Here is a 22,023-nt window from a genome sequence, read left to right as displayed (position 1 = left end):
TGCCAAGGAACTCCTGGAAAATCCTGCTTTGCAGACTGCAAGAGTTTGGGGCCATCCTTCACAATGATTCTTCCTTCTCCTTGGGGAGAAGATGAACATGATTAACTGTTCTCATGGAGAGGATGGCATTGCAGTTTTAAACCATTCCATTCCAAGAAGATAAGCACATCAATAAAAACAAGAAGGGAGAGGGAGTCAAAAGCCTGAAACAGTCTTTAACATTTTTCTATCCTTCTCAAATGGTCCTCAAAGGGTAGTGTCCATCAGAATTTCCTGGAGGGCTCATTAAAGCACAGAGTGCTGGGCCCCACCCCCAGATTTTCTGAGTCAGTAAGTCTGGGGTACCGTCTGAGAATCTGTGTCTCTAACACTATCCCATGTGACCTTGCAGTTTTGGGTAGAGTGGGCAAGGAGGGTAAGGAGTGAACTGATGCACACGGTGATTTTAAATATGATGGTCAGGATAGGCCCGTATCACTTGAGTTAAGATGTGGTGGGAGGTGGGAGGTAGTGCATATTGTTTGGATTTTAGAAACAATTTAAGGAAAGAACTTCACCAGTAGAGAGCTAAGAAGTCTCTGTAATTAATGTGTGATTATTACCTAAAGCAATCTCATGCATAAATAAAAGCAACATTGTTTGAAAAGCCCCTTTGATTGTTTGTTTCTTACAGAAAGAAGCCATTAATTAACTTAGGAAGAAAAAGTCTTTGCTGAGGAATTCCCATTACAACAGGTATGTTATAAAAATTATACTACCATAACCATTATGAATTGAAAAATTTATTACAAGACTGGCTTTTAACTGCTGTTTTAATATTCGTTAAAGCTATCAAGTTCATAAATTGTTTCTGAAATCACTGTTTAACTTTAATAACATCTCACTCTTCTAGAGCTACGAATATTGTGGAGGAGCTATAAACCACCTTATGCAAAAAGGAGGTAGTTTCTATCCAAGGATACTGAAATGGGATTTTAAGATTTTTAACAAAGGAAGAACGTCAGGCCACTTGCTCTCTCAACTGATAGACGATCTCTGAGTCAAAACAAACAGGCGAACAAAAATACCAAAAAACTAGAAACAACTGATGTTTGAGAAGATATAACAGCAGAGAATGTAGGACAGGCAGAACAAGGAAAGTAAATAGCTCTCACAGCACTAGATGGAGCATCACATGTGTTGAACTTGTCCCCTATAAAGTGTTTACTTCCTCAGCTTGTTTTGAGATTTTAGCTGCCTGACCTTGTAGCGATAGGCTTATCTCGGCCCTATCCTTGAACCAGTTCTCATTTGTGTTCAGAATGAGTTATTCTGTCAACACTAAGGCATCTTTATTGCTTTCCCATTAGCTTTGTACTAATAGTTTCTTGACTTATCACGTGTCTGAGCCAGTCTTCACAATTTCAGCAGTGCCTCCGTTTTTGTAGGAGTGTGTGTGTGTGTGTGTGTGTGTGTGTGTGTGTGTGTGTGTGTTTCACCTTGCTTTTACAGCCCTGATGGCAGGGTTTTTAATGGTGAATCTCAGCCCAGGGGCTGGCACCTACTTCCTACTGAGACCAGCTTCATTCAGACATTTTGCTTGCCTAGATTTACAAATATCGAAAGAATTGGGAATCCTCATTACTACGTTCCACACTTTAGCCAGAATCCAGAATCCAACTCTTGTGGATCTCTTGCCAGCCAGGTATTGGAATATCACCTACTATACAAAAGAAAACCTAAGCTTAGGAATGAGAAGATGAGAGACAGTAATACTTTAATGAAGGGCAATCCTAAAATATCACATATATTGTAAGAAAGGTTATGTATAGCTGTGATTGTGGAAACTGCACTAGAACAGCCGTGCCCCCCTCACAAGCAGACGCACAATAAAAAGAGCTCCTTCCTGATTAATCACTTTCTAAACAGATCCCATCGCCCACAGCCGTCTCTGTCAAGCAGAACAGCAAGATCCCTCTGACAGGATCTAGGCTGGAGTAAGACATTGAAGCAGACCACGTGGTAGAACCTTTGCCCTGGCCCTGACATAAGCCATCACTTTGAGAAAAGCTATAACAGAGCTGAGAATGAGGATGGTGATGAGAATTCACATTTGCAAAGGTCAGGTACTTTACATCATTTTATTTAGTAACCACAAAGCCTTATGAGGTAGAATTACATATGTCAGGCACTGTGCATTCTTCAAAACATTAGAGCAAAGGTACTTGTGAAATAATAAGAAATATATGTATTGGTCTCTGCCTCTGGTTCCTAACACAGAGCTCCTAAAACTCTTATACATAGGGGTGCTAGGAGAATCTTTTGTTCCGGTATTCAGTTTTTGACCCGGTTTCTGACACAGAGCTCTCAAGACCTTTGTAATTTCCTGCATGATAGAAGCATCTGACATACAGTTTCTAAATCTCTTGAAATTTCCTAAATGAAGGGAATGTCTTTGGTTCTAATAAGGTGACTCATAGTGGGGTCCTGGATGGGTCTGGTCACCAGAAAGAGCAAGCCAGGCTTAGAACCTTGGAACTTTTAACTCTACCCCCTATTTTCTGGAGAGGGGAGGGACTGGAAATGAAGTTAATAATCAATCATACCTATATGCTGAAGCTCCGATAGTATGGGCTTCAGAGAGTTTCCAGATTGGTGAACATACCTACATACCAGGTGGTGTTACACCCAACTCAATGGGGACAGAAACTCCTGCACTCAAGGCCCTTCTACATCTTATCCTATGTATATTTTCTGGCTTTTTATCTGTATCCTTTATCATATCCTTTATTATATAGCAAATTGGTAAAAATTTGTGTTTCCCTGAGTTCTGTGAGCTGTTCTAGCAGATGAGAGAAGTCAAAGAAGTGGTTGTAGGAAACTCTGATTTACAGCCAAGTCAGACAGAAATTGTGGATAACCTGGGGACCTACTACTTGTGATTGGATTGAAGTGAGGGACAGGCTTGTGGGACTGAGCCCTTAGCCTGTGGGTCTGCATTAACTCTGGTTAGTGTCAGAATTGAATTGAATTGCAGGACATTCAGCTGGTATCGAAGAATTGGTTGGTGTCGGGGAAAACCCACACATATCTGGTGTCAGAAGTATTGTGTGTGAGAGTAAATGAGAAACACGGAGCTTTTCCCATAGTATTATTATTACCTCCATTTGAAATAGAGAGAGAGAAAGAGATGCTCAGAGAGATGTGACACTTGTCATCAGTCTTGGGGCCAGTAAACTAGGATATAAATCAAGTGGAAAAGCCTGAACTCCTTCCTTGAACGCTTTTCTTGAACTCTATCTCCCCCCTCCACGTTTTCATCCCATCCCCCCTTCCTCTTACTCTTGTCTAATAGTCATCACCTTGTTGATTATGTTACCTAATATCCTCAGACATCCATCTGCTTTTCCTATTACTGTTACCACAGTATTGGACCTTTATTTCTTCTCTCCTGAATATGAAATCACCAACTAGTGTGCTGGCCATGACTCTCTCTGGCTCCATGACTAGCCTATGAAAATGCAAATCTAATTATTTTGCTTCTTTGCCTAAAATTCTTCATGGTCCTCCATTATCTCCAAAACAAAGTTCAAGCTCCTTTAATGGCAATCCAGGTTCTTCATGGAGTGGTCTCTGCACTCATTTCTCATTATCCCCTACCCCTTGTGCACACACGCACACACACACACACACACACACACACACACACACACAGCTTTTTAGCCAGATTATATGGAGGTGACCTCACAATGAACCACGACTCCCATGGCTCCACATGCTGTTACGCTCGTTAACTCCATCTAAAAACCTTCTTTATCTGGCTTCATACATAGCACTTGTCAAGATTTTATTCGAGGGGAAAATTCAACTTTACATGAATTGCCTCGACAGGAAACTTTCTTTACTCTTCTCCCATGGAATTTACTGCATTTCTCCATAATTGTGTAGTTCTTATAACATTGCTATAATTAATTTCTCCATTAAGCTCTGATTCCCCCACTGGACCTCAGGTTCCCTAAAGCCATTATCTATGCCCTTATCATTTTTGTTTTCTCAGTAACTGTGACTGCTTCAGGTGCTCAGGGCTTGTTCAATAAATATTTGAAGAATGGATGAATGAAAAAAATGGACAGATAGATGAATGAGAGGCAGTATAGAACAATTAAGCATAATTTGGGGGCCAAACAGGAGCCAGCTGTGTAATGTGACTATGGATAAGGCCTTTAACTCTTCTAAACCCCAGTTGTATAATGTGTAAAATTAGAGAAATAGTATTACCTAACTCATAGGGGAATGATAAGGATTAAAGGACATTATGCATACAAGTATAAAGCACATAACACAATTCCTGGCATGTAGAAAGGGTTCATTAAGTGATGTTGTTTTATTATTATCATTAGGAATGAGAATAATTTAGCTCAGGTGACAAATATATTGCCAATATGCAGACTGAACAAAAATTACTGAAGAGGAGGGTTCTTTAGAAGAGGAATTCAAAGCTTTCCTTGGGAATGAAAACGGAAGATAGGCTAGAGAATGGATGAAATCTGGGAAGATCATCTGAGGCTTTGCACTTTAAATATGTCACTCAACATCATCACCATTCAAAGCCAATTTTAAGCAGCGAGATATTGCTTTTTTGGCCCAAACAACCAAGGTTGTTGCTTGGTGTCAAACCAAGTCAAACAGGAACAGCTCTGAATTTATCTTAATATTTCTCTCTCTAAACTGTTCTGACATTAAGCGTTCCAGAGAACTTGATCTTTCTGAGAACCAAATAGAGATAGGCAACATTTTATTCCTGTTTCTCAATATTTTTGTACATATCATGGTTAAACTTCCCACAGCCACTGCATCATGTTTTGATGGCCTGATTGCCAAAATGATTGCAAGTCATCTGTAAGGAAAATTACGCCAAATCTTCTCAACCATTTTATGTCTCCAAGGTGCATTTATGATAGGGTTATAGCTACCCTCTAGTATAAATACATTTTACCCCTAAATCCTTCCAAGTTAATAACAATGACAGCAGCTAAGAAATGAGCAACAAAGCTTAGGTTTCATTATCTCTATTACCTTCCTCTAATCTATCTGTATGAATCAATATTCATTTTATATTAAGTATACATTCATTTTCTTCTTTTCACTCATCTGTCTCTTTCTAATAATAGTCACACCTATTCGTGCTTTTGAGAATTTTCATGACACAATATCCTAAATTATGTCCTTATGAAAATGGGATGTGCCTGGATTTGGCAATGGGTCAAGTGTGAGTTCATTAATGTAAGAATGTGAGTAAAGAACATTACTATGCTTTAGAACAATGTTTTCCAGCACCAATGCAAGTACCATGTTTTTCTTAAATGGCTTTCCCTTAAAACACACATGTATACACATACACACACACATTTCAAGAACCAATCAGTTCTTCATGAGTATTCTTCCCTTTTTAAATACTCTCTTCCATTTTTCATTATCTATTTGGTATTTCTTGATAACAAGATACTGAAGATTATAGAAACACTATGCTGACTAGAGAAACCACCCCCAACCCAAGCTACCACAGTCCATTAACCAGCCTACATTAACCAGTATAGAGTGAGTTTCACTTAAAGGTCAGCTACATTATGCTTTGTAAATCTCACTCTGTGTACTACATAACATAAAACAAATAAGTTGCTTCTTAACTCATGTATTAGCTCTTAAAACATATCTTTCACTAACAAAGTCTATATTCAATGAGTCACTAAAACAACCAGAAAAGTGAGGGGGAAAAAAATCTCAATGTAAATAGGTATACTCTTTGAATAAAAGCAACAAATTCTAAGGGTTTCATTAAATTTTTAACTTTCAAAATTGTTGTGTGTCACAAAATTAAAAATTCCTTGACTTTCAGTTATCTTCAATAATTAATAAATAAATTTGAGAGTGAATATAAATGAGAATATTTAAAACCACAAATAATCCAAACTTTGTTTCAATTAGGTCTAGACATACACAAATCTCTGCCCACTCATATTTATTGACTGGCCTTGACAACAACTCTCTCTTCTCCTACCCCAACAATTTTCACATGGGCATTGTTTACATGCCCAGAGTTTTTTTTTTTCCTTGACCAACTCAACATTCCCTAGGCACAGCACAAATAGAATTCTGCTATCCTTTCTCTGTTCCAGTAGCACCTCCTAAAATTCTACTGCCAAACTCGACATTAAATGGGCATTGGGAAGATGCAAATGCTTAATATTTTGGAACTTAAATAAACTAATTATATTTAATCCAGGGTTTTTGTATAAATATTATTCAGACCCAGAGCTTTATTTAGCATTCTTTCATGTGACAGTTAGGAAAACTGAAGCTCATAAAGATATTAAGTGATCACCAAAACTGTGCCTTTCAAGAGCAACTGGCAATAATTTAGAAATATTGAATAACTAGCACTTCCCTAAGTATTAATAAGGGCAGGTTGACAAAAGTATCCTGATATAAGAACTATCCTCCAAAATCAATCAATAATCTATTTCTCTATGCTGTTTGGAAACATGCAAATCTAGTTACTTTTATATGCAATTTTAAAGGAATAATAATAAATAAAACTTGCAGCTAGAATGGAGTATTACTATTGTTAGGCTCGATTCTAAATATTTTTGTTTAATTTATTTAATCTTTATAACATGTGTAGGGGTTAAGTATTATGAGCTCCCTTTTCACACAGGTGGAACTGAGGCGTAGATGGTAAGGCTGCCCGGGTCACACAGACAGCTGGTGAGGCAGTCTGCTCCACAGCCCAAACTCTTAAATGCCATGATATGATACGTGTGGCATCAATGGATGACTTTTATTCTTTTAATCCACAGATACCAAAAAGAATAACTACTCCAAGGTTAGGTACTAACAAAGGATTGCCATATGATGTCTATGTTAAATATTAGAATGGATCACATCACTATCAGAAAAGTAATCTAAGAACAAGAAGAATGTGTATAAGACCACGTAGCTAAGGAAACCCAGGGAAATAGCCGCAAACAGATTACCAGTTGAAAAATTATTGTGGTTCCCCTCTAAGCAAAAGTATTAGGCGGACAGTAAACCTAAGAAACAGAAAAGCAGACATCGTTGGCCTTTGCAAATAGCAGCTGTGAGCAAAAAACAAAACAAAACAAAACAAACAAACAAAAAAAGATAGATGTGCACCAATCGCTTTAGGCCCCTCCATCTCCCTGGCAATAATCACATGAAGAGTAAGGTATCCACAGGAGGCTGTCCAGGCACAGGTATGTCCCTGTGTAGTGTAAGGTGTAAGGGGATTACATCTGGATTAGCATCTCAAACAATGAACAGATAATTTGGATTCCATATTTATTTTTGTTTTCAGAGCTAGGTAAATATTGTGAAAGCTAAGGATTAGCCGGGGGTGGGGGTGGGGGTGGGGGGGGGAGGATTATCCTAGAAGAAGAATTTCTGTGAATAAACTGCCAAACCAATCGAAGAATGAGTCACTTAGCATAGTGATTAGTTTTGATGAAATATGTGCAAAACCAAGCTTCAATTCTTTAATGTGGTGACCTTCCTTTTCTCTTTCAGATATTAGTTTATTTCTTCTTTAGCCTGCTGCATACTAGCTGGTAAAGAGAGGCAGACATTTAGAGAGTGGAGTGTACTCCAAGCTCCCACAGGAAGGATTAAGATAGCAGCATCCATCAGACTTTAGGAAGAGGATGCCTAATAAAAAATAATTTTAAAAAATGGTACTTCATTACACTCTGGGAAAATGAAAGCATACTCCTTCAATGTATAAGTACACTTGTGGCATCTAAGAGAAGGAAAGGTCGGCCTCATTTAGAAAGGGTCAAGAGGTTTCACTTCTCATAATTATCAAGATAGCAAAGAGGAATATATAGAAATTGCTAAAATCATATCTAACACGTGGTTATTTGAAAACCACTTATTACAATACAAATGAATCCCTGTATTTAAAGGATAGAAACCAGAAACCTGATGAGGGATCACCCACAAAATATCTGTCCCTGTTGATATAGCATCAAGCAAAAAGAAACATGACCAGACATTGATGCCAACAGCTTATGGTTTGCGCTCTGCAATAGCTCCCAGCCACAGCTGGTTGTACTTGGAAACAAGTTTTTTTCCTCTGATCCAGCTGTGAAGAACCTGAGAAATTATATTGCAGGAGACACCTTTGTTAATTAGATGAGGTTATTCTGACTTTTTCAAAAATCCTAAGGAAGAATATTTTGTTTTGCCCTCCCAAATCTCTCCCATTACTTGTCCATTTCATTTTCAATACCCAGTGAACTTCTATTGCTTACTTGGGATAATTTCTAGATTGAATGAAGGGCAGAATCTCGGAGTCTTGACTAGAAGGAGGAAGTAGTAAATCTCGAAATCGTTCTGTCAAAAAAAATAAATAAATAAACATCAAGCTGTAAAAAAAGTCATGAAAATAATTTAAAAATAGAATTATTTCCTATTTTTTAATTGGTTCACTATTTTGACTGCACATTCTGTATTAGAAATCTACCCACCATTTTCTATACTACTAAAATATGTCTATTTCATTTGAATGACTATGTATAATTCTATGAGTAAGATATCACAACAACTGCAAATACAAAAATGGCAAGTATTCATTAATATAGACTAATACAATCTTATAATTGAAAGATTAGAAGAAACACATATGACCAATAAATATACCAAGTGATGCATAATCTCATTAGTAACCTAGGAAATGCAAATCAAAATCACACACCATTAGATAGTATTCACATTACACAGCATGCAGTTGACAGAAATTAATCTCACAAGACCAATTATTAGAGAGAATGTGGATCAATATAAGCTCTTATATATTTCTTGTGGGAATGCAAGTTGGTACAATAGCTTTGGAAAACAATTTAGCATTATCTTTTAAGTTTAACCTTTGCATACCTTGTGTGTCAATATTTCCATTCCTAAACTTATATTCTGCAGAAACTGTCACAAATGCTTCAGGCAGAAAGCAAATCAATGTTCCTAGCACCATATTCATAACAACAAAAATGTAAACAACTTAATTGCCCACCAACAGGAGAATGAACAACTTGGGGTATATTCATACAATGGAATATTAATTGAAATGAAACTGAATGAGTTCAGTTATAAATAAAAACATAGCCAATCATATTAGTATGATGTTTCATGGAGAAAACACCAGAAGATTACACATAGAAAAACATCGTTTTTTGTTGAGTTAAAAAAACAAATGCATTAAGCAATTTATTGTTTAGATACACACAAAGCAAACCAATAAAAAAAGGAATGATATACATAACTAAGGATAACAGCTACCTTTTAGAAGGGGTAAAGGTATGAAATAGGAGAAAAGCAAAAAGGTAGTAGTAAGTAAACGTGATTTTTTAAAATTTTTAATTAAAGTTTATTGGGGTGACAATTGTTACTAGTTACATAGATTTCAGATGTAATACATCATCTATATATCACACTGTGTGTTCACCACCCAGAGCCAGTAATTGTTATTATAAGCAAATGAGTGAATGAGGAACAGGAACTGTCCAATGATGATACTAGCCCATGAACCAAGAATTTGATTAATAAAATCCTGCACTCATGAAGTTCATGATAAAGGAAGAAGGGAGGGAGGGAGGGAGGGAGGGAGGGAAGGAGGGAGGGAGGGAGGGAGGGAGGGAGGGAGGGAAGGAAGGAAGAAACACGTAATGGGAAAAAAGAGAAGGGAAAAGAGTGCAGAGGAATGAAGAATCCTCAGTTCAGCCTTAGAAATAGTTATACTGTACAGCTATCTGCATTGCATAATCTATTACTCTAATACAAACCCCACATTTCCAGGACTAGATATTCATTATCTCTGAAGTGATTCCTAAGGGAAGGCTTCCTTGATCCTTGCTCTTTCTTTCTCTCCTCCTACCAAATTTGGAATAGATGGTCCTACAGTGTACTCCTAGTACACTCTGTGCTTACATTTCATAGAATTTATCACACTACATTTTTATTGTTATATGGTAGATATATATTCTAGTAGATGGGCATAGTGTCACCAAGATATAGAACATTATCTGATACATATTAAGGTGATAGATAAATATTAGCTGAAAGAATATTTCCAATATCTATTTTTGCTGAATACAGAAAACTGTTTGCCAAGGTTAATCTTAATGCCTTCTGAAGCGCCTGGTTGGCAATCCATCAACCATGAAAAGCAAAGGATCCTGTTCTCCAGCCTTGACAGAGTCCCACCATCAGACTGAGACAGAGCAAAAAGCTGAAACTCCAGCCTTCAGTAAATTCATCACTAACTGAAGGTGAGCAATTTCCACAATATACTGAAAACACTTGAGGACACTCACCATTTCCCAGTTACTGAATAGCTAGATGTCAAGCATTTGTGAGCATAATGTACAAATTATGGCTGAGAAGCAGGATGTGGATTTTTTATGTTCAGATTGATTAAAACATATTGAATCAGAGTAATTTAACTGACTTCTCTGCTTTTTTGTTTTCACTACTCTAATCGTTCTTATAATACACTTGGGGGGGGCGGTAAGAAGACCCAAACAGAGGTGGTTGTACTCTGGAGTCCACAGATCCAAGAAAACACAATTTATTTTTCTCCTTTGAGTTCACTTACTCTTTAATTAGAGTTCATATTTTCTAAATTTAATTATTATATCATTGACTGATATACTGCAATTTTCAATCAACAGAATGTTCATGTCAATGAAATGTCTAGTAAATTCTTCTGATGATATGACCCTTGCTTTTCAGTCTAATTTCCAATTTATGTAGCATCCCGCTAAATACGTGTTTAATACAAACATTTGTAGTGTTTCTTCTTTCCTTTTGCACCCGCATTTATCCCTTCCTTGAAAAAAGTCTTGAAAATAAAGTTCAATTTTACTAAAGCCACTGAAAAGAACCAGAAGATTTTCTGCCAAGTGATATTCTGATGAGCTGACTAATGACCAAATAATGTCCGAACATGATTTTCTACCAGTAGGAGATATATCTTAATTAACACAAGCTTTTGTAGACTTTCACCCACTCTTCCTTTCTCCTATCCAATCAAAAAGATTCTGAGACTACCAGACCCTGATGACATATGCACACAATTACATTGATATGGCTTCATTCTTCAATCAATTGTGAGACAACATACTTAATTATTTAAAAACAAAGGTGAGAAAAATAAACTACTCTTTCCAATTGTAATTCAAATTCTTTTTGTACATTTACTGTGACAAGATTTTTTTATTTTCCCCTTTGTGGAAAACGGCCAATCTAGAATCCTCCCCAATATGCAGAATGTAACAAATGTCATAAGGATTTGCATAAGAAAAAAACAGCATGCAAATACATTCCTAGGATGAGAACAAAATAAAATCTTCTCTATATTACTGAAAAAAAAGGAAGAAGGAAAGAAAAAATATTAAACACACAACAGAAATATAGAGATGATGCTGATTACGCTATTCTTTTATGTCTAAAAGTCCTTTGCATCTAGAGGTGGTCACAGCCACCAAGTTAGCATCTTTCACAAGAAACTAAGACATTGTTTGCTGGAGGGACAATGTCAAAGTTTTCCCAACTCCAAATCATTGTTTCCTTCCAGAAAAATCCTTACCTTTGCCTCTCCATAGTCTCCAATATGGGAATGAATGTTTTAACTACTTGAATACTAGATTATAATGGGCAAGGAAAAAACATCAGATAAAGCGTCTCTAAAGGTGACAATGTTTCTCTAAAAACCCTGAGAAGAAGTTTTTGGTAATTCTATTAATAGATACAAGCTGTCTTCTTTTTCTCTTGATGCTCATTTTACTGAATTTGCAAGTTTTATTTTATTTTTTTTGTTTTCAAAAAGCACTGAAACAAAATCCTTAAGGGACATGAAGGAGACTTATTAAAGACTTAATCTTAGTTTTTACAACAGTTAGCATAATGGAACATAGTATAGGGCGCTACAAAATAAATGTTGTAAGGAATAGACACTATTCCCATATTCAAAACTAAAACAAAATAAGGAAATGATTACACCATAATATTTATATTATTTTACAAGAAACACTGAGGATTACCTCATAATGCAGGCCGTGCTATAAGTGAGTACACATGAGAAACAGTATACCAAGAGCAAATCTTTCTTTACTCATACAATTTGCAATACTTATAAGCAGCAGGTTATACCAGAAGATACCCAATTGGCTGTCAGAAAGTGAGTCCTCTACCAACTTCTGTCTTTGTTCCTAATTCCTCTTTTTCAATTGACAAATGAGTCAGATGAGTTCAGTGATCTTTAAGCCACCTTTCAACTTTGAATCCCTTAAAGAACATAACACTTAAGGACAGGAAGGGGATCTTGCCAAAATCAATGATAGGGAAGGTGGGTGTATGTCATGGTTTGCCTGGGACAGTTCTGGTTTATGCTTGTTAGCACCCTGCTTAATTTAGTATTCATCTCAGAAATTTATTTTTTAATTAAATATTATGAATAAAATGTGCTAGGGGTCCTGAAGTTGACAGAGGGAGCACCTCACCTCTCCCCCAAATTCCACTTCAATGAAATACTTGTCCAGCTGTGGAGAATGCAGTCAGCAGGTAGCCACTAGCTGCCAGTTACATCAGAGTTGGCCTAAGGTGCAAGAGAAATGCCTTTCCCAGAACAGCTCAGATCCAGTGACCAAATAAGGCAGGGATATTTCAGTTCTACACAGGTAACTCTGATGGGCAATATATGCTCCAGAGTTTCCCACCAGTTTGGTGGATGCTTAGTAGAGCCTTCATGACTGTTCAACTTCTTCCTCCACCCAATCCCACTTCCTTCTCTTCCCTTCATAGGTGTTGATCCCAATCTGCCAGGGATGGGCTTGATAGACCTCCACTTTGTATGCAAAATTTATGCCACGTTCTCGGCTACTGTTGAGTGAGAAGCATGTACAAGGTCTGAAAATTACGTTCGCAAACTCATCCTAGAAAAAGTGCTACATACCTCACTGCTGAATAATACTACCGTCACCTTCGAAGTACTCCCCTTGGGAAGCTATGCACCGATGACAGCACCTAGTCCACCCTTCGAAGCAATTTTGGAACTCTTTTTCTGGCATGGCCATCAGAGCTGTCATCGTATTACCCTTGATGACCGGGATGTCATCAAAATGCCTTCCTTTCAATATTTCCTTTATCTTCCAGTAAAGAAAGAAGTCATTGGGGGCCAGATCAGGCGAGTAGGGAGGGTGTTCCAATACAGTTATTTGTTTATTGGCTAAAGACTCCCTCACAGACAGGGCTGGCTGAGCTAGTGCATTGTCCTGATACAAGAGCCATAAATTGTTGGCAAAAAGTTCAGGTCGTCTAACTTTTTCCACGCAGCCTTTGCAGCACTTTCAAATAGTAAACTTGGTTTGCTGTTTGTCCAGTACAAATTCATAATGAATAATCCCTCTGATATCAAAAACGGTTAGCAACATCATTGCAACAAGTTTGAAAACTTAATTGTCAGATCTCATATATGTAGTTAAATCAGAATTAATCATTTCTTTTCCACCCCTTCCCAGAGATAATGTAACTAACACCTTTGTTGCAAGTACAGGTGTTCACTGTTAAAATGAAATGCTCTCAGACATATATCTTGGGACAAGTAGTGCCACTAGAGTGAGCTGACAGCAGGAGAAATAAACAAGTGCCCCTGAAGGTTACGTGGCTTACTAGCCAGCTGTGTCACAACCCTAGATGCAGTCCAGGGGATGCACAAAGCCATCAGGCCTTCAGTGATAGTGTCAGCGGGACATGTAAAGACTATAATCTAGACGGATATGGGGAATAAATAGGAAATAGAGGTTACACACTCTATCTACTCTTACAAATATAGAGTAGCTTGAACACTCTAATTATAGTGGTATTGTCCTTTATTATGAGGTGCAATTAATCATTTCAACAGCAATAAGCAAAAATAGATAATAATTTATAAAAAAAAAAGTAAATGTTAAACGTATTTTTTTTCAAGAAAATTGGTGATAAACATACAGCTTGTAAAAATGTATGTCAATATTTGCCATCCATTCTGGAGGCCATGATGATTTCACTGACCACACGAAAACACTCAAATCTGTTGATGACAAATCAGCATGCACTTCAAAGGTTACTCATTGTTTTATGAAAACTATGTCCAACGATAACAATTTAAGACAAAAATGTGTAGAAGGTGCCATAGATGATCAATGTCATGAAAAAAAGAAGTAACTTGGCAATAACTGGGATCCAGATGGCCTGGTCTCTGTGCACAGTGTCAAGTTGAAGATTGGCTATTCGTCAAAAGATAAAGCAATTCTAATTTCATAATATTGCTGAAAAACAAATCATTAGTACATGGAAGGTGGGTAGAAGTAAGGAGACAGTACATTCTAAGAGCTCACAAACATCTTAAACTCTCTTACACTTCTACTGATTGTGTATCTCAGCATTCTCTACTGCAAGGCAGCTTTTACCCTTCTAAGGATCTCTAGTTTGTATTCTCAAATGAGGAGGGATAGGTACTTATTTCATTCATCTTTTTCTCTCCTATCTTTCCTCTCTACACTCAATTCCCTGTTCGCTCTTTCTTGTTTTCTTAAATGAAACTCAGTCCCTTCCATTGAAAATTCCTCTTTCTCACTTCTCTATTTAGTCATTTTCTGCCCATCCCCTGAGTATATCACAACAACCCAACAATAGTTCCAAAAGACATCCTTTTCTTTAGAAAGTGAATGCAAGGAAGAAAGTGAGCTGGTAAAGACCATGTTCTGATTAGTGTAGGGGTGGGGGTGAGGTCTTTGAACACATACCCTTTAACAATTTTTATACAAATAGAAAAAAATGTGGCACAATTATTGAAGTTAAAAAAGAAACAGCAACCTAAAGAGGTAAATTAAAGACTAACAACAAAACATTCCTAGCTACCTAAAAGTACAAAATATCAAAAGTAAATTCAGAAAAAAAGTTAATATAAAAGAGGAAAGGAAAAGGAGATTACATGCATAAAGGGATTCTGACAGTGGCTACTAAGTATGTTTATTTCAATTGTGTGTTCTGGAATTGGGGTGGATTCAGGGACCCGATGGGCTTGTGGTGACACAGACTAAAGACAAAAACTCCATGAATTTCTCATAGACTCTTACTGTTGCTGGTCTCCTATAGTAATGTTTCAGTTCCTCAGGAAATAGTGTTACTTTAGAGTCAGTGTTTAGTTCCCCAAAAGTTGAATGTTTCCCGTTCACCAATGCAGAGTCACTCTGCCAATGGTTGCAGAATAACAGGATTCTTTTACATTTTTATTTTTGACACGTACAAGGGTCCTTTCTCAAAGGGATCTGACTATCTTTTTATTAAAGGAGATCAGAATCTCTGAACTGACTCAAGTTCTGAGGGGAAATAGATGAAGGGTGGCGACTTTATGGACATGATTCAGGTCATGCCTCTCTTTGCCAATCCTAGAGTTTTCTTTTCATTTGTATACTAAAGTAAGACTTTATTAGGTCATCTATCTAATTGAGTCCTAAGGACACCATGGTCAACTAGTCAACACTGAAGATCTCCACAGGACAATCCATTCTAATCACTGTTCCAGCCCTGCTACCCATAATGGTAGCCACACCCATCTAGACTGTATCAATTAAGTGCTGCCTCTTAGACCCTGCCTATCAGGGACCTCATCATCCCCACTGAGTTCAAGGAGCCCACATCAATGATGTCCTCTCTCACTTGTCATTTTCAGCCTGCAAACAGCCCTACATAACCTTTCAAGGGTTCTAGAATGTCTATCATTAATGTATTTCTCAAAGCTGTAGTGCAAGAATCCTTCATAGGTATTTAGCTAAAGGGTTGACAAGCTGTCACACATAATAAATTCTCCCCAGCATGCCAATTTCTCCAAAATGTTGACTTTGTCTAAGAAGTCTGTAAGTATATAGATCAAAGAGTCAAGAATGAATGTCTTAGGGATTTGAGATGAAAAGAAAAAGGCATTAACTATTGTTATCAATATCTTATTTGTTTTTTAATAGTACTTACCTAAAAGCAATAATTTTTAAAAAGATATACGTATACAAGTATTATCACACACACACGCACATAAAAATGTCTTCAAGGTTATTTGTCATTCATACTTTGTACAATAGAGCTTTTGTAACACTGTCCATTCCTCCACCTGTTGAGGAAGACACAACACTTGCAGAAACGCAGCTGCACACACACACACACACACACACACACACACAACACACTTAAAAGAGAAGGTACAAATTAATTTTGACCATAACATTTAGGAAATACTATTTAAAAATATAAACAAAATATGCACCTAAAATTTAAATTTTCATCTAAAATTTGTTTTTCTAGCAAACGTTTATTGATCATGTACTAAATATCAAGCATCGAGTTAGGTCCTCAATATGCTTAAAGGTCTAGTAAAGAACAGATGTGTGTTATCAAAAGATATGTACACTAAAAATAAATAAGTGCTAAACATACTCCAAGAGTTCATTAGAACATGTTGAACAACCAAGTTTGTCTTGATACATTGGTAATAAAAAGCAAAAGAATCAGGAAAGTTTTATAAAAAAAAGTGAAACAAAGAAACCAAAATAGAAGTCCTTCTGATCCATGGTGCTTGATGAAGTGAATGGCTAATATTTTTGCTATTTTCTATATATCGATATCTAATGGCAGAGACTTTAACATTTTGAGCAGTAGGAACTTTTATTGATTAAATCATACTTATACTTCATTTATTCACTCTCGTAACAAATTTTTATTAAATACCTATTATATGCAACACACTATGAATAAAACAAATTTTTGTTCTCAAGGACAGCCTTGTTTATCCCAAGGAAATGTCAGGACAACAAAAGAATAACAATGCTATTACAGATACTTGAAAAATAATTTAGAATGTAATTACAAAATTACTTTAAAAGGGAAAGAAGAGCTGTTCTAGGGATTCAAAGAAATTAATGGCTTGTCAAAAATTTGTTTTATTTTCCTTAAGAAAAGAAATACATAGACTAATCTTAGAAAAACAAATTACTTCAAAAAACAAGAATTAAAGGGCATACTTGGAGTAGTACATTTAAACCAACTGGAATGATATAAAGTATAAATTTTCCTGTTCTGAAAATTTTAAATCAAGTGAATGTTCTTTATTACCATGGTAACAGTAATGACTAACAATAGTTGCTATTTAAAATATTGCTTTCAAAGCAACATCAAAGGTACTCAAATTAACACTATTTTAGATAAATCAGGAAATCTAGTTGCAGAGCAAGAACATTTTCCTACTAAAGGTATAGAGATAAATCTTCTATTGATAGAATTCAAATGGTACTGGACTGAAATTCTAGAGGAAAAAACAATCAGTGGCATGCCTTGGTTATATAAAATTACCTTCTCCACAAATATCGAGGTCAATATTAAGGGAATATATAATATAAAACAGAATCTCATACTTGTCTTATACAAAAAACAAAATAAAACAAGCTCACACTTGCAACTCAGAAGATGACAACATGAGTACAATGTATATATTACCAGAGCTATTATAATAAACGAATAAAACTTCATAGGAGATGGAAACACAATGAAATATAAAAATCCTATACTTGGCTTATATCTTCCAAAATATTCCCTGTAGGATTCTCTCAACTATAGAAAAATTAATCTATTATCATTCCTGCTTTATATGGGTTTAAATTATCCATATTCTAGAAGTTACTTCTCTGCAAAGAATTATATAGTTTTATATCAGCAATAAGCTGAGAAAGGAGAAAACAACTCTCAGTGCAAAATGTTGTAGGTAAGGAAACTGGCTGATGGGCCAAAGCTCACAAGGTTAGCAAGAGGCAAAAAAAAACCCCTCATAATCCAGTGTTCTTTCCACTGCATCAGACTGCCTCATTCCTGGGAGAGAAAATACTGTTCTCCCTTTTCTCACCTCCTCCTTCCCTTATTCTCTTCTTGCCTAAGGATTACATAATAAGAGAAAAGCACAGCAGGGTCATACACAATCTGTATGCCTCGATATGGTACTTTTAACACTGCAAGGTTTAAAGGCAGGCAATGTAGCATTACACAAAGGAAAATTATTTAATGGATCTTTTTATTTTCCGAGGAAGCACAGTGATGGAAGTCCATTCCTTTAATACTTTTATTCGGGTTCCTACTTGTTAAACATACTATTAAAAAAAAAAAAAAAAGACAACACTCAAAAGCAGCTTTTGAAAGAATTGCAAACAGACTTCTTGCCTCTAAACACACCAGTGAAGCAATGTCTATAACTGGCTTTCTTATAAAAATATAAATTATCTTCTATTGCCACTGAGGCTAAACTACAACAAAAATTGACAGGAGAAAAAGAAAAGAACAGAGGTTCAAGGGAAGTGAAAGCAAATAACAGAGGCATTTTGGGATAGACACATTCTTGCTACTAAGCTTTCCACAATCCACCTTTTAAGGAAAATATATTTTCATCCGTCACAGCAAATGCACTTTTTTAACAATGTAGGCATTCAACAGAAGAAACACCTAGAAGTGATCAAGGCTCAGCTTGATACTAATGCAGTTACTCCTTTCTACATAAATTCGGAATACCCACTGGGTGAATAGATTTAAGAAGGAACAGGTAATTTTATTAAAAATCCAAAGAAACTGGGAGTTTTCCTCTCTGTTTTTATGAAGCTCTAAACTAAAACCTTGAGCAAACAAAATTAACAGCATGCAATATACGAGGTCTGACAATTAAGTTCATGAACTTTGTTGCAAAAAACTAACATTTCATATTTATTTATGGAGCTTACTTTAGTATATGATACTATTTTCATATATTAAGGAGTCTGTTTATAGGCCATCTATTTTCCTTTGTTAACATATTCTTGTTATTTTTGCTCTAGTACCGCAGTACCGCAGTATTTAAACTATTTGAACTTTATAGGAGGCAGCGTAGTAAATTAGCACATGCTTTAGCACAAGATGAGCATGAATTCAGTCTCAACTCATCTACTTAATAGCTTCATGTTCCTAGGCACATTATTTAGACTTGTAAATTCTTAGCTTATTTGTAAAGTCTATTTAACTTTATAACATGTTTTAATATGGCCAGCCTTATGTTATTACTCAAGATTTTCTACATTTTCTTATTATTCATTGTTTTATTATTTTCTTCTGTTTTTTCTCAAATAAGCATTAATATTATTTTTGATTTTGAATTTTGATTGAAATTATATTGTCTATCACTTATTTTGGGAAGAATTAACAGTTTTATAATATTCAGTCTTTATATCTAGAAACATAGGATGTCACTCTATTCTAGTCTTTAAAAATATCTTTCAATTTCTTCATATTACTTGATATTCAATACTCATTGAAGTTACACCAATTTTTATGTGACTTCTTTCTAATATGGAAAAATAAATACCAAATGAATGTCTTTGATAGGTAGGTACAGGAAATTCTTTGTTAGTGGTTTACATTGTAAAGGCCAATTCCTCCCGCTAAATAAACAAACAAATATAATATGTAATAAGTACAATTAAAAACCTCTTTTTTAGAAGATGATTTGGAAAATACTGCCTTCTGATTCATGTAAATTCATTTCCAGACCTCAAAAAAAGAAACAAAATAAAAATAAACTCCCATTTCCATTGGGTTTGGATCTTGGCCCTTGTTGTCTTTTCCATTATGCTCACTGCCAACTTTGAAAGTCTGTATGGTTGAGTACTCTATCTCAACCAGGGAAGACACAATGTTCCAAACCACTGCTGAACAGTCCACCTTTCCAGCATCAACAGAAGATTTTCACTGTTACTGTGAAAGTGGAAAGTCAGAGGACTACGTCACAAATGAGAAGAAACTGGGGGAAGAAAAGATGACAAATCATTTGACTATTCCTGAAGGGCAGTCCCACATTTAAACCACATTTTCTTATTTGCTTCCTTTGGAGCATAGCTTTGTATGAGGTATTGTCATTGAAAACACTGAGATATGCAAAGTTTTCTCTGTGGGTCTTCTCTCCTTTTCCTTCCCTCCTTAACTATGTGGATAGCTGTACCCAGACATTTTACTAGTTTCTCAATATAACACCGACAAAAATAAGATCACCTTCTATTTTTAAGTTCTTCCTCACGTTGCAACAAACCATCTTAACTCTTCTTCACTAACTCCACTAGCTATTCTACTATTCAGTCTAGGTACTTTCTTGGGGTTCCCTAGCATTCCATGTCCATTGTATAGTTGCCACCTCCAAATCTTCTCAAAATCTCGTTTCATGGAAGAGCTTAGTTTCTCCATTCTAGTTATATCAGTTTATGAAATCCCAGCCTCTTCTTTCGCTAAAGTTCAAAAATCATAAGAGCAGTATAATTTTCACTAGGCACTATTTCCTAAGTCCCCTTACTCAATTGCCTTTACATCCACAGAAGACAAGTACTTTCCATTTGTATTAAGATCCATAATGTCTTAAGTGTGTTCATTTGGATGACATTAAAAAACCCTATCTACTTCATTATAATCCATCAAGTCACAATGTTGCTTTAAAAATCACAATTTATTTAGAAAATAGGAACTATATTCATTTTGCATCCGTTATAAAGGGCTTAGCAAGTGCATCAGATAAATGAGTACTTAAAAATGTTCCTCATGATAATGATAATGACACAAAACACTTGCCTTTCTGCCTTCTTTGAAATTATTTAGTCCATTAACACTAGATTGACTTTGCAAAATGATATATACCTTCTTGGCCACTCAGTACGTTACTGTCGTATCTTTGACATTGCTTAAGAAATTATGTTACCAAGAAAATTCCTCACTATTCTTATTTTCCCAGATTATATAGTAAAATCAAGCAGAAAATAGTAGATTCTCTTAGGAACAGAACCATTCATAATAAAAACATAACACTCTATACAAATAAACCACTTTACTATAATAAATCTACTTCTAGGTCCAGAAATTGTATAATTTGCTTATTTCCTAGAATAAAAAGTAACACTTCACTTTTTTATTGGATGAAAAACAAAAATTTTGTGTTTTCCCCTATCTTTGGGGTTGTAAAATGACAGAAATAGACTAAACTTGATAAGTGGTGAATCCCAATCATTTACCAAGCAGTCTCTGTATTTTCGGTGGCGTTATAAATGAGCTACCATCTACGAAAAATGATAGCACAGATTTCATGTTCATGAACTGGGAAACCAAGGGGGAAAACAATTTTTCCTCTCTCTTGAGAACAGATGGGCATTTAAATTGTAATATAAATGCCTCATTTCCCTGATAGAAAAATTTCCTTGATTTAAATGACTATGAAATATGGAATTTAACCCCAGCTCATATTTACTGAATGATTTATTATATTATGATAGCAAATAAGTTATGTTAAAGTCCATCTGATTAATTAATCGTCCTCAATGATTTCCATATAGACTCACAAAACGTTAGGTTTATAGGGTCCATTATATAAACAGTATATACTTGAAGACATACTATGTTCGTTCTCATTCTCATCCAGACTTCCCTAAATGAATACACAAGTAATTGCATGTATATTTGCTAACTCATCTTCACTAGTAATCACAGGCCATACCAGTATCAATTCAATCACTTCTCAGAGTTTTGGAGAAATTTAGGAACAAGATGAATTTAGAAATGGGCACATTTACCATGTGCTCTTTTTGTACACTAACTCGCTCCACTCACTGGTTGTCAATTTACACAGTCATTCAAAACAGTCTGTATCATCCCCAAACTTTTCCCTTGCATTTTCCCATAAGATGGTTTTTATAAGGTTAGCAGTAATCTGCCTCCCAAAACTATTGTTCGGTCCTACTTCATTGGTCATCATAGATTATTCCCTCCACAAAACTTTTTTCTCCTCAGCGCCCTTGACACTATGACAAATCTTTAATTAATTTGGCATCTTTGCCATTAACCTGGTCTTTCTCCTTTCCAATCTGTAAAATATGAGCACGGTTGCCCATATAAAGTGCA

At 35.8% G+C, this 22,023-nt stretch overlaps 1 protein-coding gene across 6 annotated transcripts in view; it reads right to left on the bottom strand.

Annotated features, from left to right (window-relative positions):
- NOX4 (NADPH oxidase 4) overlaps positions 1 to 22,023 on the bottom strand; it is a 160,337-nt gene that overhangs the window by 47,123 nt on the left and 91,191 nt on the right. For all 6 annotated transcript variants that reach the window (XM_019739648.2, XM_019739645.2, XM_019739649.2 and 3 more), the window contains one exon: positions 8,307 to 8,388. In XM_019739648.2, coding sequence (XP_019595207.1) covers positions 8,307 to 8,388 — 82 coding nt within the window. The remainder of the gene's footprint in view (positions 1 to 8,306; positions 8,389 to 22,023) is intronic.

Source organism: Rhinolophus sinicus, linkage group LG06 (genome assembly GCF_036562045.2).
Source record: "Rhinolophus sinicus isolate RSC01 linkage group LG06, ASM3656204v1, whole genome shotgun sequence".
In the NCBI taxonomy this organism is placed as follows: domain Eukaryota; kingdom Metazoa; phylum Chordata; class Mammalia; order Chiroptera; family Rhinolophidae; genus Rhinolophus; species Rhinolophus sinicus.
This window is presented reverse-complemented; position numbering and strand designations above follow the sequence as displayed.